The sequence below is a fragment of the Neofelis nebulosa genome, chromosome 8, assembly GCF_028018385.1.
Source record: "Neofelis nebulosa isolate mNeoNeb1 chromosome 8, mNeoNeb1.pri, whole genome shotgun sequence".
In the NCBI taxonomy this organism is placed as follows: domain Eukaryota; kingdom Metazoa; phylum Chordata; class Mammalia; order Carnivora; family Felidae; genus Neofelis; species Neofelis nebulosa.
The window spans coordinates 128,357,427-128,374,337 of record NC_080789.1 but is presented as its reverse complement, the minus strand read 5'-3'; the positions used below and the strand labels follow the sequence as shown (position 1 = coordinate 128,374,337).

Here is a 16,911-nt window from a genome sequence, read left to right as displayed (position 1 = left end):
ACCCTGGCCAAACCACATTCCCTGCTTACTGGAAACACCACGGACGTCCTCCCTACCCACTCCCTAGGTTACGTCTCTTTTCCACAGTTAGCCACAGTCATCTTCCCAAGATGCAAATCTAATCCTGTTTCTTTCCTTCCTGCCCCGCCCCCCCACAACTGTTCCCACCACCTACTTTCAACAAGTCCAGTGGTTGTCACTGCTCTCTGAACGGTCTCCCTAAGTCAAAGACCTGCTTTTGCAGCCTCATCCTAGCCCTTGCCCCTCAAATTCTCCGTGCTCCCGCTCTTCTTCTTCAGTTGGCTCCCACCACAGTCTTGTGCTCCGACTATCTCCTGTCCAGGGAAAGCTCTTTTCTCCTCTTCCCACAGTCTGATCTTACTAAGGCCTCAGAGTGCGCATCTGACAGACACATCAGTTCTTCAAGGAAACGTTCCTAATTTCCAACACTAAGATAAATTCTTACAGCTTTATATACCTGTGCTTTGTCAGCCCTCATCATAGTTGTAACTGTTATAATTTATTAAGTGTGATTCTTTGATTAATGCCCCCCCCCCCCCCATTACAATGTACACCTCCGGAAGAACAGGAGCACATCTATTTTTGCTCACCACTGTTTGAGCACCTGGCACAACACTGGGCACATACTATATGCCCAGTAAATATCTGACCAGTGAGTACACACACGAATGATGACTGCTGCAACTCTTACTACCTCTGGTGTGTCACCTCAAGAATTATACTGCTTTTCAAAGGCATTTTCAAATGCTAAATTACAGATTACTTTGAAGATTGTGACCTTAAAACACACTTTTTTACTTAATCATAATCAGCACAAAGAAGCCAGCATGTGAAATACACATCCATACAATCCTATGAGTTTTACGGAAAAAGACACCAACACTTACGTTAAGCTGCTGTTACAGGCCATAGAACATAAAGTGAATGACCCCCCCCCCCCAAAAACAAACCCAAACTCAAAAATAAATAACAAACCCTAAATTACTTTTTGAGTAACAAAAACAAAGCTAAAATTACCTGATCAAATATAGAAATATCTAAGAAAGAATGATCAAATCATAGATCTTATAAAAACAGAATTTACAGTATTTTCTATATGGCAAATACTATATAGAAATATTTATTTCTATATAAATATTACTGTATTTAAAAATTTATTTTATTTTTTAAATTTTTTATAACGTTTATTTTTGGGAGACAGAGAGAAACAGACCACGAGAGCGGGAGGGGCAGAGAGAGAGGGAGACATGGAATCTGAAACAGGCTCCAGGCTCTGAGCCTGACAGCTGTCAGTGGGGTTTAGAACCCATGAACCGTGAGATCATGAGCTGAGCTGAAGTCGCTGCTTAACCAACTGAGCCACCCAGGCGCCCCTAAAAAATGTTTTTAAACTGGATCTAATAAGTGTAATCAAGTATTAGTGGCCTCATTTCCTACTTCTGTAATCTTCCAGCTTTTATTTCAAAGGGAAAAATTCTTTACTTGCAACTCTTTTAAAAAAAAAAAACATGTTCAAGCAACCTAAGTTCAGTTGTTTTAAAATACACTGAAAAGTAGGGGCGCCTGGGTGGCTCAGTCGGTTAGGGTGCTACTTCTGGCTTAGGCCATAATCTCCTGGTTCCATGGGTTTGAGCCCCAGGTCAGGCTCTGTACTGACAGCTCAGAGCCTGGAGCCTGCTTTTATTCTGTATCTCCCTCTCTCTGCTCTTCCCCTGCTTGCGCTCTCTTTCTCTCAGAAATGAATAAATATTAAAAAAATTTTTTCTTAAACACAGTGAAAAGGAATTACCCATACTTTTAAGAAGCTTCAGAATGAGTCATGAAAAAGTATTTTTAGAAGTTATAAATATCACTGGAACAAGTGTGGAAAATTCATGCAAAGGCTTTATTCACTGAACTAATGAATCCCCTGCACCACGTGCCAGACTATATATCAGATCCAAAGATACAAAGGTAGGTATCAAAAGAATTAGTATAAAATTCAAGACTTCTAAAGGAGAAGGTGATTTTTAAGACCTATTATAGCTGAAGAACCTAAAACCTTACTATAAAATTCTCTCCAATCACTTCACGCGGGTGTGCATTCTCCTATCAGGATTATGAGTAGCTTCCGGGGATGCAAATAAATGAAGACAGATTCCAACACCTTGTCTGACTCAGGAGGTGTACACGGAGCTTGTTTTGCCAGGCCTACAACTGATGTGGCAGGGCTTTCTGTTTCTCTCTGTCCTCAAGTCTCTAACTCGACATTTTGTGGCACGTGGCTGAGGCCTACGAGTAAGATGACTGCGAAAGCCCCTGCCCACAAGGGCTCACTGCTGACCACGGAAGACACAGAAACAGGCTTGGGAAGCAAGAACTGTGCACTGCCTGATACGAGCAATTGCACAATGGACCAAACACTATGGGATAATAGAAAATACCAAGCAGATGGGTAAGAAGTGTATGTTTCATAGAAATGTAGGTATCATTCACTTTCAGGACTCTTGTCAACAGACCTAACATTTAGATGCTTAAATACAAAATGCCTGCATATTTAAGTAGCTTGGTTGACATTATTCCTTCTATTTTACCTCCTGTAAAATCTTTTCTGTTGACAACAAAAATCACTTCTTGAATATCAAACATAAAATTTAAGATTTAAAATATTTTCATCTCGTTATCTTTTATATCTGAAACTTTTCCTGTTTCATAGGATTTATCACTTTTCCTATGCTAAAAAACAGAGCTGGAGATAAAAATAATAATTGGCTTGAAAATACATTTTTGCAAGTAAATTGGAACTGATTTTCTATTCTGGAAATTCAGAACACTTTACACAAAAATTAGTCAAATGGTGAAATCCTCCCTCTGGAATTAAAAGTTGTTCAGTTTCTGTCATTTACATTGTGCTTGTAACTTCTTCTCTACTTTAGGAGGGAAATAAACAGAAAAAGCTCTCAGACTCAATGTAACCTGTCAGTACTTTTAGTCCTGTAGTTCTATAAAAGCCTGTACTTTTAGTTGTATTTCATAGCTTTTTCTGTTTAAGAAAAGTTAAGTATGGATCTTGCTCTAAATCCATTATCTAGATTTTGGCAGCACATTAAAAGTAATACTGTAATAAGGGGCGCCTGGGCGGCTCAGTTGGTTGAGCGTCCAACTTCGGCTCAAGTCATGATCTTGCAGTTCATGAGTTCAAGCCCCGCACAGGGCTCTGTGCTGATAGCTCAGAGCCTGGAGCCTGCTTTGGATTCTGTGTCTCCCTCTCTCTCTGCACTACCCTTCCCCGCCTCGTTTGTGCTCTCTCTCTCTCTCTCTCAAAAGTAAATAAACATAGAAAAACTTTAAAAAAAAAAGTAATACAGTAATAAATGAGGAAATAGAATCCACAAAACTAAGTTTTTGGTACAATTTATACAATTCGTCTTCTTTCAGACACAAATAAAATTACACTAACAAGTACAACCTAAAAAAGTATATGGGGGTAATCAGGAAAGTCCACTAGAAATAAGAAACCTCAAAATACACAATTATATATTTTCTCCCTTTCCAACATCAGCAACTGCATCTAGGCACCCCCATGTTTAAGGAATACAGAATAATGAAAATGGCAGTGATGATGGCAACCACCAATATTTCCTGGGCACCTAACTTGCTCTAGGTGCTGCTAAATATCTTATATTTAAGCCTGATGACAATTCTAAGAGTTAGGTATTATCAGAAATCACTATTTTAAAGACATGGGAAAAAGAGGCTGAACGACGTTCAGAAGTGGCAAGGCTGGGATTCAAATGAAGTCTGTCTGACTCCAAAGCTCTTAACCACTCCACTGTGGACATAGAAATACTATAGTTAAAGGCTGAGATTTAGAAACAGGTTTAAGAATTTTAAAATAAACATATTCAAATACATTTAATCTATTTCAATATTGTAACCCCATATATATTAAAATTATAGGAAATATTACATCTTAAAAGAGAATTTCTATACCACTGAACTATTCATGTATTTAATAATGTTTTCCTAGATGTTGTAACTTAAAATTATTTTATATTACGTAAATTAGATTCTTATCCTCTTTACAAAAGAGCAACCTAAAACTTTTAAATTCAGTTACTTTCACCATAACAGAGTGATTTCTGGAAAATATCAAAAGCCAAAGCTCTCAAGTCACAAAAGGTAAAGAAATTATAATTAAATCATGACAGATTTTACTGAAATAATTGCAAAACTAGAGCAGTGTAACAATATTTTCTTCAGTATCATTTTTTTAGATTTTGGAATAATCCCCCTGTTAGTGGGAATACACTGAAGTTTGCACAAAGATCCAAACTAAATATGGACTTATATTACTTGTTTGCCTAATGTCATACTTAAAAAAAAAAAAAAAAAAAAAAAAAAAATCCTGCTATAAGCATACCTTGGCAAAAAATACGGTGAGGTGAGTTTCACTGCCAACAATCCAAATAGGGAATTTTGGAGATTTCAAGTAAGAACCAACCTAGAACAAATGTAGCAAAATAAACAAACAAATGAAAATCTGACAGTGCCTGTTGAATATTTGCCTGTGAATATTTGAAGCAAATGGAAAAATGTGCTGTGCCAGAATGCCTTACCCATAAAGGTCAAATGCTGAGTGTAAAAAAATCAATGTTATAAATACTGTCAGGGCTAAGTTTATATTGCATCTTTACCATCAGGATAACAATAATACACTTTTAACACAGGTAAAAAAAAAATAGTTTAGCACTAAGAATCATTCTCAGGTTTTACTAAAGTTGCTAGACAGAATGACCACTTTAAGAATATCAGCTTGACTGTCAAACCCTACAACTATAAACTTGATAATTACTTTATCAGGGGAGCAACTGTAAATTAACAAATATATTTATGAATAAATAAAGGGGAAAACCTTAAGAACATCCTGTCTTCAAAGAACGTAGGGCAATATAATAATCCCTCTAAAGCAAAATATATACTCCAAAATATTTAAGAATATGAAAGAACCCTGTCACTCTTTATGGTTGGAAGTTCACTCCTGTCACTCTGCATGGTTGGAAGTTCAAAGTTTTAAAATATGAAGTCTCCTTAAGATGTACAAAAAGTTATAGCCTACCTTCTAGGTTATACATTTAATCTATAAAACTATAGTATCTGAAATTTGAGAGTATCATTTTTGTGGGTGATGGAGAAAGTTTAAAATTCAACAAAAAACAGACTTGGGAAATCGCATCATGTTCACGTCGATCAATTCTATACCCCTATGAGGACAGAGACTACAACTTAAAAACAACCTTACCATTCAAATTTGCTGAATTTTCTTTTCTCACACAGACTCCCCGGAATGGGGGACATTCCGAGCAGCTACTTGCAGCAGTCAGGGCAATTCTTCCCTCATCAGTCAACAGGGTACCCTGCTTTCAACCACCACTACAGTCCTTTGGCATTTATGTTCATCATGGGGAAGTAGGGGAGAGGGACTCTTTTGTATTCACGGATAGAAACACCGGTATGTCTCTCCTATGATGGGCAGGGTGGGTTGGATGTGCTGATGGCAATGGTGAACCAGGAGAGCAGGAAGGGTGATGATTCGGGGGTAAAAGAGAATAAGGGCAAAGGACAAAGACAAAGGAGAAGCTCTAATCACAGGTTCAGAGTAGACGGAATTTTAGAGGTGCTCAGTGCAAGTCCTTCAATTTTACATCAAGAAACAGGAAGTATCCAGGATCCGCGCCTTGTCTGAATTCAAACAGTTAACAGAGCTGGAATTAAAACTCAGGATTTCTGACTCCTAATATGGTAGCTTTCCCTTACATCACGCTACCTCTTGGGGTGAGAAGTATAGACATTATTTAATTTCTATTTTAGAAAATGAGTATGTGTGTGTGTGTGTGTATTTAAATAAGGTAGAAGTAAAAAAGTGAGGATTATATACAGTAGAATCAAAAGGTAAACAAATGAACTCATTAAGTGTTTCATAATAATATAAATAAGTAAAGAGTGCATAAATAGTGCAGCCACTTTGGAAAAAGAGTCTGACAGTTCCTCAACAAGCATAGAATTACTGTACGACAAGCAATTTCATTCCTGGGTACACATCCAAGAGAGACAAAAACACGTTCACAAAAAACTTATACGGAATGTTCTTAGCAGAGTTATTCATAGTAGCACAAAAGCAGGAACAACCCGAACGCCCACCAGCTGATGAACAGATAAACACAAGTGATATATAAATACAATAGAATATTTGGTCATAAAAAGGAACAAAGTGCTAGTAGGTAAAACAAGAATCAACACTGAAAACATTGTGCCAAGTCAAAGAAGCCAGACACTAAAGGCCACCTATTGAAGGATTCCATTGAGATGAAATGTCCAGAACAGGCAAAACCACAGAGAAGTAGAGCTGCCAGGGGCTGGGGAGGATTGGGGAAGCGACCGCTAGTGGGGTTAGAAGATCTTGTCAGAAGAAGAAAAACATTCTGAAATTCAGTAAATGGTGACGGGTGCACGACCTTCTGAACTGCACACTTTAAAATGGTGAGTTTTATGGTATTTGAGTTTATTTATTTAAAAAAAGGGGGCGGCACAGACCAAAGCAGAGTCACCCTCTGCACTGTGTGCATATGTACCGACACGGTTTCATCTGTGTTAATGAACACATATGATCCAAATGACATGAAAATGTTAATGTCTAAAGAGCAATCTGCTGTGATGGTAAAGCACAGGGAAATGTTCAGATGCACAAAACTGATACAAACACAATGATTTCCTTAATGCCGTTTCTCTAAATGTTTGGTAAAAAGTAAATCTATACAGGTTTCCAGAAGGCCATTTACAGTTATGTACACCACAGTGTAATTTAGTTCTTCAAAAAACTTTGTCACACCATCCCGACCACTTCCCTTACAGGTCTCCCACACTCCAGGCCACTACGTACGGCCCTAAGTGCCCTGGAGCCAGCTGTCAGACAAGCAGAGACAGCCCTCAGTCTCAGAGCTGACTGAAACTATCCAACCCCTAGGGAGCCTATGAAACCTAGCCAACTCCATCCCAACGCCCATACACAGGCTGCCCTCTGTAGTAGCACCTTGCTGTTGCCCTGTCCCCAGGTGTCATCCCGTCTGTGGCGCTGTCTGGGAGCCCTCTCTTGTTTGGAGGTGTAAGTAACAGAGAGTTCTGCCTTTCATCTATCTGAGTACCAGTGGGTTGTGTCCTGCCATTATAATAATCTTTAGGGGTGCCTGGTCGGCTCATATGGTTAGGTGTCTGACTCTTGATTTTAGCTCAGATCATGATCTCGGGGTTGTGGGACTGAGCCCCATGTTGGGCTCTGCACTGAGCACGGAGTCTGCTTAAGATTCATTCTCTCCCTCTCTCTCCACCCCCACCCGGCTCGCATGCCATTTTCCCCTACCTCTTGCTCTCTCTTGAAAACAAACAAAAAACAAACAAAAAAAGTTACTGCTAGAGCACTAGAGCAATATGCATTAGGAGAACACATAGCCATTAGTGGTTTTCCACTAAGATCGTAGGAGGAAAATAGGCATTGCTCTACCTGCTCTTCCTGACAGCTAAAGAAAAGCAAAAAGCATGATTTAGAAAAGCTTACAATTCTGAAATTGGTAATTCACTCATTCAACAAATGTTTACTGACCACCAAGTATGTACCCAGAAATACAACATCACTGGCTTCAAAGGGTCTATAGTCCACTGGTGATGAACAGAGAAAAGCAAATTCAAGATCAAAAAAATAAATAAGTTAACAGACAAGAACATTATAGAGAGATTATTCCTATGCTATTATGAAAAAGGGTCACTGAGGCAATGGCCGAAGAAAGGGTCTTGGAGGCACCATTTTAAGTAGGACCTGCAGGGGACAGGGAGCCATCCACTCAAGATCTGGAGAATTCCTGGCAGAAATGATGGCAAGCACGAAGTCCTATTAGGCAGGAAAGGGCTTGGGTGTGTTCAGAAACTGGCAGGAAACCAGGAGGACGAGTGCACAGCAACAGAGAGGGCAGTGCGCCTCCAGAGGGCCAGACAGGATCTGGTTCAGGGCGTGGAGAGGGCAGTACGCCTCCACGGGGACAGACGGGATCTGGATCAGGGCGTTACAGGCCACACGGTGACAATTTCACAGTATATCATCTCCACACCCTATCCTCCTGCAAAACCCACACACATGCTTTAAAAAAAAAAGGCTTTACTGAAGTGTCTTTGACGTGCGAAAATGGTACACGTTAAAAGCGTGCAACTTGATGTTTTTATATATGCATACGCTGTGAAAAGATCACCACCATCAAGCTAATTAACATATTCATCACCTCCATACAGTTACCATTTTTGTGTGTGTACCCATGTGCACACTTGCCAGCACACACACACTTTTTAGGATCTATGAATGTTTGTGTGTGTTTCCTGGGAGAACGGGATGCAGCTTGATGCTCTGGTTGCCAGGCTACTTCAGAATAGCTTTAGCTTGTAAGTTAAAGTCACCGAAAATAATAAAACAGTTGCTACTGTGTAACAATATGATGTCTACTAAGAGATCCGGGCAGGATGGAACCTAATTCATTATCATACCATACCACTCCTTTCCAAGTGTTGTCATGAAAGAGGAACACTTCTGCTTAAAAGAAAGTAAGAAAGCAAGAGGGCAAGACACCGTCATTTTCCTAAATCACTATCACCAGAGCTACTGCTATGGAACCACAATTCTAAAATGGAAAAGAAAATGAGATCCACTTCTCCCTTTCCAAAATCAGGACACCTCATTAAGTGCAAATCATTAATGATTTGAACCCCACTTAAAACTATCCAATAGTTATTTCAGAACATCCAATAGTTATTTTAGAATATGCAGAAAAGCCATGAAATATTTATCAATAAATGAGAAGTTCCTAACCTTAGCCCATATGCTAAAGAATTTAATGCTATGAAATGCTTGGAATTTTGTTTTTAAGTGTGAAATCATTTTTCAGATGGAATAGACAAAACTTAAAACTTCAGGCATCTAGCAAATTCTTTTTCTTTGCCTCCTAAGTATTGCCAGTTGTTTCAGCAAAGCGTACCATTATGAGGAAGCAACAATACATCCTTTTCCCTTGGTTTACCAAAAAATGAATGTATACGCAATAATAGATTTATTTTTATAAATTGGTTTTTTTTTTACTGGGTTCCGCCCTCTGTCCTTGAAAACAGGAAACTCGGCATCATCAGCCAGCTTAACTCTATCCTTCATACGCCTGTCAGTTTAGGAAAGGAGATCAGGAAAGAAGTGGAGAGTATGTACTAGCAAGTTAAATGTCATCTAGGAGAAAATACCATCCACGACATTGGACATGTGAATAAAAAGCATTGAAAACACCTTCAGAATCAACTTACCTTACAGTATCTTAAAGCTTCCATTAATGTTAAGAATCCCACTGCTGCTTGTTCATGTATACCAAGAAGTTCTACAGAAAAGAAGTTAGCACTGCATTAGCATATATAAATCTGAAAAGTACCTATATGTAAATATAGATGTACCCTATATACATATTTTACATCAAAACTTTTATTCCCCAAACTATACTTCAAAACCTAGCACGTATTTACTGTTAAGAGTTCCATCAAATCATCGTATTACTAATTATTATCAAATGCCATTAGATCATGTTTGTGTGGGCGATGTGATATTCAGATGTACATTAAATGTCTTTACGAACTTTATTTTCAATGTTAATGTTTAAAATGAGGACATTTTTCTCTCTGAAAACCAAGGAGTTACGGACAAAAAGAAAAAAGAGATACTCAATAATATCCATTGTTTTGACTTAGAAAAACAAATGAATATGCTAAACTTAATCCATAAAATTTATCATCAGTGAACCTACTTGTAGAATACTTAAAACATGGGAATTTGATTCCATTCCTGACTCCTATAAATAAACACAGTGTGCTTAAGACTCCAGAAATAAAGACAAATAGAACAAGTTATCTGCCTTACAAAGGCTAAATTTATCAAGAGAGATAGAAGAAAAAACTTGTGTCTTCACTGTTTACACACACACATACACAATGCATCTTAAAAGTGATAAAAGAACATCTGTTTATTGTATTACAGAAGGTGTACAGAACTGACAACATGTGAGTTGAACCTCGAAGCATATGTAGGAATTTTTTCCAGGCCAAGAAGATGATACGAAGAAAATTCAAGGCAGAGGAAACAAGAAAGAATTATCAACAATAAAGAAAATCAATGTATTTAAGGGGTGAAGAATATGCCAAACCTTCCTTCAAGGTTTCTAGCCTGGGGAATCTGACAAATGGTGACTAACTGATAGAGTTAAGAAGAAGTAGGTTCCGAAAGTGGTATCAAGAGAGAACATGAGTTTGGTTTTAGACAAGCTGGAAGGGAGGAAACCTCAGGACTTCTAGCTACATACAGATGGATACACAACTAAGGCTCAGGAACACAAGGAAGAGGGGTCAGGGGAGGATACAGAGCTTTGGGCATCATCAGCAAAGAGATGAGAGGTGATGTCATGGATGTGGTTAAGAAAGAACTGACAAAGCTCAGAAAATGAAGACAAGTGATTATTTCACAACAAAGATGTAACTGTGGTGATGATCTTATCTTTTACAGACTATAGCTTTCAGTTGAGGTATATTAAGTAGAACTACAATAGTATTTGGATCCATAAATGTTTCTACAAAGCATTTTTTCTGGTTCAAAATTATGTCCACTGTAAATACTACACACACACACACACACACACACACACACACACACACATAGCTTTGCTTCCTTTTCACCATCTGGTCATGTTTTATCCACTTTTCTGTTAAGATATAGTGTTTTCCTTATTAATTAATGTAATAATATCAATTCTTAGTCATACCATGTATCCTTAAGTACAACATTCAGACAGTGTAAGCCAAGAACTGGTTGTTGAAACTTTTGGATTTGGAAATTCAAAATTAAGAGAATATACATATAATTATATTTTTCACTAGTTTCTTACAGGTACCAGGAGGGTATAGCAATAGTTTCCAAATTGTCATTTATGATTCCTAGGGATCCACAAGACCCTTTAGAGACTACATGGTTTTCATAAAAGGACATTAATTGCCTGTTTTTTTTGTGTGTGTGTTTTTTTTTTTTCTCTTAAACTTTCATGAGTACAGTGAAGTTTTCCAGAGGCCAAATGACATGTCATATCTCAACAGACTAGATCTATAAACAGATATGAGAATGTCTACTAATAACCTCAACATTGAAGGAACTTGCAAACTTTAAAACAATGTCACTCTTCTTACTGATTTTCTTCTTATTTTGGAAAACAGTTATTTATATTGAGAAGTGAAGGATGTATTATTGTCATTTTAAAATGAATTGATACATCTTTTAAATTTCTAAGTCTTAATTTCTAAGAAAAATATTGATCATTATTTGGTTATAACCCATACAAGAAAAAGCTCTTTGGGATCTTCAATCATTTTTAAAAGTATAAAGAGCATGAAAACAAAAAACACCTGAATCACTGAGTTATAGCATTCAAAGGAAAAAAAGGGAGTGGGGGTGAGTGACCCAAATAAGCAGAAATGGTACTCTACGGTCTTACAAATTTTCCCCTTCTCTTCCTTCTTAGATTTATTTTCAAGTTCAAAGAAGAATATGTATGTTGAGAAACATTTTCACACTTTAATTTCTAAAAATCAGATATCACCACCTAGTGTTATGATTAGATATTGCATCATCAATTTCCTTGTAATTTTAAACAAATGTCTCAAAGAATATATTTGTAACTTAATGCTACTAGCTATGGCGAACCAGCTGTTCGTAATTGTTGGGGAATGAATTATTCAGATTAGGTCAGTAATCACATGTTTAGGCATGCAGTTTGGATGATAATATTTAAAAACTACTCCTATTTCCTTAGACTAAATATTTAAATTTTTTATCTGTAGTAGCTAATGTGCATCCTTAAGAATATTTATTAGTGTACAAAGTTGTAAATATAGTGAGGATATACTCACCTCACATATTACAACTTATAGAATTTACTTATATAAGACTTGTCTCAGTAAGTCTCAAAGAAGTCAATTTACGTTTGCAGAAAATCCTAATAATTGTGTCATTATATTTGAGAATTTTCTAACTTTGTTTTCTTATCTTCATATTTCAGATTAATCATGATCAGAGTCCTTATCAACCCCATCTGCTTCAGTCAGTGAGACCATACACATACATACACACACACACACACACACACACACACACAGTTTTATATTCCTTGGTTTGCCATTCTACCCTTTTCTCTTCCACTTCAAGTGTCACTTCTCACCACCATCAGCCCATCTACAAAAGTCCTGTTTGGGCCTTTTAAATTTGATGCTGACTTGGAAACCAGATGACTGCACTGCACTTGTTTAAGAAACATACCCTGAGTGCCACGTAGTGAAAAGAAACAATGCTGCATAGTGCAGGAATACAAAGCTACCAGCAGGAATACAGAGATGAAGACAAGACCTTCTTTGCAAACCATGTAAAGATAAGGGATTAATAACCAAAATATATAGGGAACTCCTACAACTCAGTTGGAAAAATCCAAATCACCCAATTAAAAATTGGGCAGAGAACATGAATAGACATTTCTCCAAAGAATACATAAAAATGGCCAACAGGAAAAGATGCTCAACATCACTAATCATCAGAGAGATGCAAATCAAAACTACAAAGAGTTACCACCTCACACCTGTCAGCATAGCCATTATCAAAAACAAGCCAATCAAAAGCTGTTGGTGAGGATATATAGAAATTGGAACCCTTGGACACTTCTGGGGGCAATGTAAAATGGTATAGCAGCTACGGAAAAGAGTGTGGAGGTTCCTCAAAAAATTAAAAGTACAGCTACCATGTGATAGAGCAATTCTACTTCTGGGTGTTCAATCCAAAAGAAATGAAAATCTTTTGAGATAATCTTTCGAAAATCTCAAAGAGATACTGTGCTCCCTCACTCACTGCAGCACTATTCACAACAACCAACATGTTCAAACAACTTCAAAGTCCAGCAACTAATGAATGGAGCAACATACTGTGGTACATACATGGAATGGAGTATGACTCAGGCTTAAAAAAGAAGGAAATCCTATCATATGTGGCAACAGGAACGACCCTTGAGGACACTATGCTCAGTGAAATACACAAGTCACAGAAGGAGAAATGCTGCATGATTCCACTTAGATGGCTATCTAAAATCATCAGATTCAAGCGTAAGAGACTCTTAAAAACTGAGAACAAACTGAGGGTTGATGGGACGTGGGAGGGAGGGGGGGGTGGGTGATGGGTATTGAGGAGGGCACCTTTTGGGATGAGCACTGGGTGTTGTATGGAGACCAATTTGACAATAAACTTCATATATTGAAAAAAAAATAAAATAAAAAAATAAAATCATCAGATTCATAGAGGCAGGGTGGAATGACGGTTGCTAGGAGCTGGGAGGAGGAGGGAATGGGGAGTTGCTACCCACCAGATAAAGTTGCAACCATGTAAGATGAGAAGGTTCTAGATATCTGCTGTGCAACTTCACACTTACAATTAAAACGGTATCTTAAGTTAAAAATTCATTATGAAGGTAGATCTCATGCTGAATGTTCTTACTACAATTGAAAAAAAATCCTCTCCCCCTCCCTCAAAACAGTAGGTGACAGAGTAGAATGCGTTAAGTGCCATGAAAACGAAATGCTCAGAGGTCAGGACAGATCACTCTGGACTGTGAGACTCAGGAAGCTCCCCCTGGAGGGACAACAGCACTTGAGGTAGGCAGTGAAGGACTAGACAGGCACATGTGAAGGGACATAAGTCTTTGGCAAAAGGCATAGTATGAACAGAGAAATAAAAAACAAGTAGCATAATTTTGTTCAAGCACAGGTTCATGACAGTTGAAAAATAAGCTTGGATCAAGTTATGCAGAGTGCTTAAGAAAAAAGTTTGCAGTGAGAAAAATTAAAAATGATTTATTTCCAAGGATGTTAGAACAGCTAAACTAAAAGGTGATAAAATACTGAGAAAGACTTGGCTATCTACTGAGACATAAATTGCACACATATACACAATTTGAGCTATGAACTTTGTGAAATCTATTTTTGAAAGCGAAGAGCTTTTCAAACCCAGTTACTGTTTGTTTTATTCCTAAGAAGTCAGGTTGCTACAAGGTTCACACGTAGCTACGGTTGCCAAATTTAGCAAAAAAAACCCCCCAAAACCAAAAAAACCCCAAAAAACAAGAAACAAGATGCTCAGTTAAAATTTAAATTTCATATAAAAAAAACAACAACAACAATTTCTTTGGTAAAACTATATTCCAAATATTGAATGTCACATACTTACACTAAAAACGGTTTACTCTTTGTCTGAAATTCCAGTTTAACTGGGAGTCCTGTATTTTACCTGGCAACTTAGCTCCAACTAATTACATGTATTTTTACAAGTAAAAAAATTTAGAGAAAATAAGCACTTGTGCTCTTTTCTTACACAAATTCTGATAAACCAAACACTTCAAATTTGTATATCACCTAGCCACTTAATTACAATTCTTATTACTTAAAAAATACTAAAATTTCAAAATGATCTTAATCTTCAGGTTCTCTTAGTGATTATGTATCATGAGTTCATCAACTTTCAGTGAACTATTTAATTATAGCCTGGATAGACTGGGATATTGATTTCTATTAAAAAAAAAAACAAACAAAACAAGCAAGCAAGCTCTGTGTTTCTGATTTATAAGAGCTGACTCCACCTCAATTCCATAAAATGAAGAAAACATTAAAATAATTATCAAATGAACATAATAAATGTACAATACATTCAATAGCAGTACACAAATACAGCAGAAGGCCTTTAAGACAGAAAAGAGACGACCAGAAAACTGATATACAGGCAAACCAAGTCAAAGAGAAGCTCGGCTTAAAATATAAGCAGTAGTGCAAGCTAAAGAAAGATGGCAGGTAAAGAGGGGCCAGACCACAAAAGGATTTGAGAGCCTTCATTAAGGAGTTTAAGTGCACGGGTAAGCTGGTCACTGAGTGGTTGTGAGAAACTATCATGATCTGATTTAGCTTGTAAAATGCTACACCAGCCACTGGGAAGGACTAAGGGGGCGGGCAAAAGTGATATTAGGTGACTAGTTCTACTGTGTTCTATTGCAGAAGCAAAAGATAGTTGTAATGGTTGAGGTAGAATAAAGTACTTGGATTTGGGAACTGTGATCAACAATATACACTGTCATTTAAAGATACAAAAATAACAATCTAAATGGGAAGATTACTATCGTAAAGATGTCACTTCTTCAAAATAATCTACAAATTTAATATAACCTGAATCGAATTCTAACAAATTTCTTAAAAACTGAAACTTACAAAGCTGAAAAAAAGTTCAGTTGGACTGGATAATATAAAAATGGCTATAATCATTTTGAAAAAGTTCAACAGCAGGAAACATTTGCTGACAAATGTCAAAAACATTATAAAACTACGCAATAATGTAGTTTTGGCAAGAGAACTCACAAACCGATTAGTGGAATAGAGGAGTACGAAAAAAGTCTCATACACATGGAAAAATCTGTTCTTTGATCAAGTGGGTATTTCACATCTGTGGAGAAATGACAAGTTAGCAAGCACAGTAAGCAATTCTTTGGGAAAAAGAAAACAGATCCCTCTCTCACACCACTCATAAATAATCCAAATAGTCAAAAGAGCTAAACATTATTAAAAAAAAAAAAAAAAAAAAAAAAAAAAGCCTACAAAAGCAGTTGAAGAAAATACTAGGAAATATTAGTTTAATCTTGGGATGGGAGAAATACAAAACTGATTCAAGAAAAAAATTAAAAAACAAAACAGAAGCCATAACAGAAAAGATGAAATGATTTATCTTCCTAAGAATGAAAACCTTGGGTATGATAAAAGATACCACTAACAAAGTTAAAAGACAGAAAAGGCTGAGAGAAAATATTTACAACACATTTTTAACACACAAAAAATTTATAGAGCTCCTAGAAATTGTGAATAAAAGAAAATAAGTCCTTCCCCACAAAATTCCAAAAGCTAGAAAGAGGCAATTCCCAGAAGAGGAAATACTAAAAGCTAACAAACACACAAAAAGACAATAAAGCACAGGCTCAGGAGGAATGAGAGAAATGTGAATTAAAAGAGGCTATCAACTATCAGTAAGATGACATAATATTAAAGATGGATGGTTCTGAGAGGTGGCCAGGATGCAGAAAAACAGGAACTCCCCTACAATATTAGAAGCAAAGTGGACACATTAGCAGTTGGTAAGGCAGACTGTACAAGGTAACTTGGCATTATCTATCAGTTTAACAGGTGTTCTTCTAAGATTAAGTATATGAGTTATCATATTACCTAGGATTTTACTCCTAGGTATATAACAAAGAAAAAAGAAAAATGTATAGCCACACAAAAACTTGTACATAAATGCTCCTAACCACATTATTCAGGACAGCCAAGTGGTAACAAGCTGGGTGTCCATCAATCGATAAATGAATACATAAAATATGGCCTATCCACACAATGGAATATTATTCACCAATAAAAAGGAATGAATAGCTGGTATATGGCTAAAACATGGATGAAACTTGAAAACATGCCAAGTGAAAGAAGCTAGTCACAGATGATCAGATACTGTAGGATTCTATTTTTAATTTTTTAAATGTTTATTTATTTTTTGAAAGAGAGACAGAGCATGAGAGGGGTAGGGGCCGAGAGAGAGGGAGACACGGAATCCAAAGCAGACTCCAGGATCCGAGCTGTCAGCACAGAGGTCGATGTGGGGCTCGAACTCATGAACTGCGAGATCATGACCTGAGCCGAAGTCGGACATTTAACAGAATGAGCCACCCAGGAGCC

The 16,911-nt window shown here is 37.1% G+C and overlaps 1 protein-coding gene across 5 annotated transcripts in view; it reads right to left on the bottom strand.

Moving 5' to 3' along the window:
• MINDY3 (MINDY lysine 48 deubiquitinase 3) overlaps window positions 1-16,911 on the bottom strand; it is a 95,976-nt gene that overhangs the window by 47,422 nt on the left and 31,643 nt on the right. For 4 of the 5 annotated variants that reach the window (XR_009247765.1, XM_058681823.1, XM_058681827.1 and 1 more), the window contains 2 exons: window positions 9,388-9,458; window positions 4,424-4,504 (listed from right to left, as the gene is read on the bottom strand). Coding sequence is in view for 4 of the 5 variants with exons in the window: in XM_058681823.1 (XP_058537806.1) it covers window positions 4,424-4,504; window positions 9,388-9,458 (152 nt within the window). In the remaining variant the exon portion in view is untranslated. The remainder of the gene's footprint in view (window positions 1-4,423; window positions 4,505-9,387; window positions 9,459-16,911) is intronic. The other variant, XM_058681824.1, reaches the window with a different exon arrangement.